The sequence below is a fragment of the Malaya genurostris genome, chromosome 2 (assembly GCF_030247185.1).
Source record: "Malaya genurostris strain Urasoe2022 chromosome 2, Malgen_1.1, whole genome shotgun sequence".
NCBI lineage: Eukaryota > Metazoa > Arthropoda > Insecta > Diptera > Culicidae > Malaya > Malaya genurostris.
The window spans coordinates 71,901,851-71,905,514 of record NC_080571.1 but is presented as its reverse complement, the minus strand read 5'-3'; the positions used below and the strand labels follow the sequence as shown (position 1 = coordinate 71,905,514).

General features: G+C 37.9%; 1 protein-coding gene across 1 annotated transcript; it reads left to right on the top strand.

The window, feature by feature from the left end:
* The first annotated feature begins 413 nt into the window (after positions 1–413).
* LOC131432278 (N-acetylglucosaminyl-phosphatidylinositol de-N-acetylase) lies at positions 414–2,357 on the top strand. The gene is made up of 3 exons (XM_058598459.1): positions 414–1,450; positions 1,514–1,607; positions 1,667–2,357. Exons 1-3 carry the CDS (start codon positions 760–762, stop codon positions 1,836–1,838), a joined length of 957 nt encoding a protein of 318 aa, XP_058454442.1. The 5' UTR covers positions 414–759; the 3' UTR covers positions 1,839–2,357.
* The last annotated feature ends 1,307 nt before the right edge of the window (positions 2,358–3,664 follow it).

Genomic DNA, 3,664 nt, shown 5'->3' with positions numbered 1-3,664 from the left:
AAAGAGAAAGTAAACAAATAGACTCTTTCAATGTTACATACGTCGTTTTGAACATTTTATACGGAATTAGTGAGGCGGCTGCAGAGATGCCAGGTCTGCAGATTTGTCTGTAAATCTGCAGATTTGGGGTATAGTGCTGCAGACATTTTTTGTTGTGCAGACTTTTGCAGACTTTTGAAATTCTCGCAGACTTTTACAGACTTTTGAAATTCTCGCAGACTTTCGTCTATATTTACAGACTTTTGAAATTTCCCCGACCTTTTTTTTTTTTGCTCGCCAAGTCAGTTTTGCATGTCATACTTTGCAGAGAAATTGCGGCCACCAAGCCATACTTGCTGACTGCAGATTTTTTTTCAGATTTACAGACCCTGTCTGCAGATATTTGAAATTTTTACCTGGCATCTCTGGGCGGCTGAGAAAAATGAGAACCTTCAAAATGCAATGAATAAGATAAACAAACAAAAAATGATTCTCGTGCAAAAAAAATAAACCAAAGAATCGGTCCCGTCATCCCGTGTGCCATTAACTTAGATCTATTTTTGTCCTATCGTTGTGATGCGTGCGCTGTTTTTCATTACAATTTTATAAACTGAGACGTTAATTGGAAGTGATTCAGAACTTGTGTAACTTTTATCAGAACAGTTTTGTCGTGAATTGTTTCTGTTTACGTTACGTTTTTTTTTGTTCATCACTAAAAGTGATTTTCAGCCGCTAGCTGCATCGCTGACGAAGTCCGTAGGTGATGAATGTTGTTGGGAAATGAACGAAAACGTATCGCTCACAGAGCAGTCTGGAACTTCACCCGCTGAGGAAGAACTGGAAGATAGCTTAGCTAGCCCACGTACGGATCATTTTGAAGAATCCCTATCCTACTATCATTTGTTTCGGAACCAGATCGAGATTTATTTACGGGAAACACTGGATCACATCGTGTGGGTTGTTTTCGCTTACACGCTACTATGCTTGGTCATATACAAACTACTCTTTCATCGATGCTGTCGGTGGCTGAAATTTTTGCGCAGGAGTCGTTTGCCACCGCAAGCCAATCGCGCAGTTCTGGTCACTGCTCATCCAGATGACGAATGTATGTTTTTTGGGCCTACAATTTTGGAGCTGCGACGACAAAATTGTCGCATCTTTCTGCTGTGCCTATCGGAAGGAAACTATGGGCAGAAAGGCGAACAGCGTCGACAGGAACTGTGGGATGCTTGTGACTCACTTGGCATCAAAGCGGAAGATATAACACTGCTGAATGCAACCCATTTGCGAGATGATCCGGCGCTTGAGTGGAAAACTGTCACGATCGCAAATCAGGTACTGAAACATTTGGAGTCGTTGGACGCTGACCTGTTGATTACTTTTGATAAAGATGGTATCAGCGGCCATCCAAACCACAGCGCCATCTACTATGCGACCGCATCGCTCTGCCTGTCGGGATTGATTCCGCCCAGTAAGTTCTTGAGACGGAATTGAACTGAACATATGTTTTCCAAACTTTGTTTGTTGCTTACAGAATGCAGAGTGCTGACACTGGAATCGATCAATCTTTGTAGAAAGTACATCTCAGTATTGGATTTACCAATCACGTTGCTGTTATCGACTCATTGGTTGTATTTTTCTTAAAGTATTTATATGTGCTCCAATTTTTAATACATTTCGTTATTAGGGTTGTTTTGAGCTGGAAGTCACGACGGGCAGTACAAAACGCAATGCGGCTGCATCGTTCGCAGCTCGTCTGGTTCCGAAAACTTTACATAAAATTTTCACGCTACATGGTCATCAATTCGCTGCGAGAAATCAATCAATCAGACGTGGAGTTTGAAATTCTCGACTCTTAAAGTCATCAACGAATAGAGTCACAATCGAATATGAATCACAAAAAAAAACTTCGAAGAAGGTAGGTGAGAATATCATAATAGGTTAGGACATAGTCGAACCGAGATGTCCTACCGGCGCACGGCAACGATTGACAGACGTCAGCTAAATTAGTATTAAGATCAATCGAACACAGCAGTCATCCTAATCAACGTAGAACACATAAGTAGAGAAAATACGATGAACAACATCGAGAAGCTTTAAGCTAGTCCTTTGTTAGAAACGAAGCTTAGAACACGGCAGCAAGAGTTGCGGAATTATTTTGAACTAGATAGAAATATCGATAGTGGACCATCTATTTTCGGAAAGAATACGCACTGAATCAGTCATGGGCCGACCAATAGACAATTTTTTCACCACCAGTACAGGCAATATTATTTTTAACTAAAAAAAAGTACAGTTAAGCCATTTTGTGTACATAATTAAATACAAATAATGTATGTTTGAACATTGCTTTCTTAAATAAATTTTTATCCATTACATTTATGGGCTGAAATCATGAATCCGAAATTTTCCCATATATCATCAGGATCCAATAGAATTTATTTAATAACGAAAAGGTCGACGGTTTTTTTATGCGGAAAAAGTAATGTGCATAGTGCATGGTTTGGAAGGCTATTTGTAGTCGTGGTTTAAAGAACAAAATTTGCATAATTACAGGTACGATTAACCAACACGTTTTCGTTAACCAATGTCAGCAAAATGGCAGCTACCGTCTATCCAAAAATACACGAGTTCCTTTTTTTAGTATGATTTGGCATCTTGCTTGACAACATTAACATTATACCAAAGAACTGCTTACTCACCAGATCATACGAGCACCCCAAAACTTCACGCAATATTGGACTATAATGAAATGAAACCGTGGAAAATTGAAAGGCCAAGCAAATAACTGGAATAATTTTGCTAAAAAATTGGAAGGGACATCCAGGCTGAGCCGACGTTAATTTTTTAAATGCCTTGTGCATGGAAACCTCAACCACCCTCAACGTTGTCTGCAATCCGAGCAGTCAAATATAAATGATTGAATGTAACGAAAGAATGGTCGTCATCAAAAAGATGGTAATAAACTTTCATGAAGAAATTATTGGAGGCTGTTTTTTACTCGATGCTGTTCCATAAAATTGTCAAATTTCGTATCGTTGCTTCAGAGTTGATAAAAAAAATCGCAGTTTAAGACTTTTTCAAAACGTATAGGGTTTTCCATGATCGGAAAAGACAGTTTTGTAAAATAATTGTTATATTAATTAGACTCTAAAGGAAACGATCGAAAATTACTAGAAGAATTTTTCAAGGGCTATTAACCAACCAAATTGACAACTTTGGAAAAAATCTTAACATGAATTGGATGAAAATGGATGGAAAATTGATAGAAAATTACTAGGTTTAATCATTTTCATGACAATTTTCAAGGGTATTGTGCAGAACCTGATGTGTGGAATCAAACGTCATTAGAAAATAAAGTCCGAATAATTATATTTTGGTATGAATAAGTTGTCAGTTTTTGTATTTTTTTTTGGTCATATTTTGTTAAAAATAAAAATAATGTTACCCTCGGCGAAAAACCTATTGATGAAAACCGAGATGAAATAAATTTATGCACTTACATACAGAAGTAATGTGATATGTGCATACCTTTTCAAAATATCTGAAGAGCCTCAAGGAAATAATGTTGGACCTTCACTCTTTCCCATGTTTTCCAACGATGTCTCCTATGTATCAGCTGTGCCAGATTATGATGTGGGATTTTTTGACAAATTTTGCCATGACAAATTGCGGTGGGTACGAC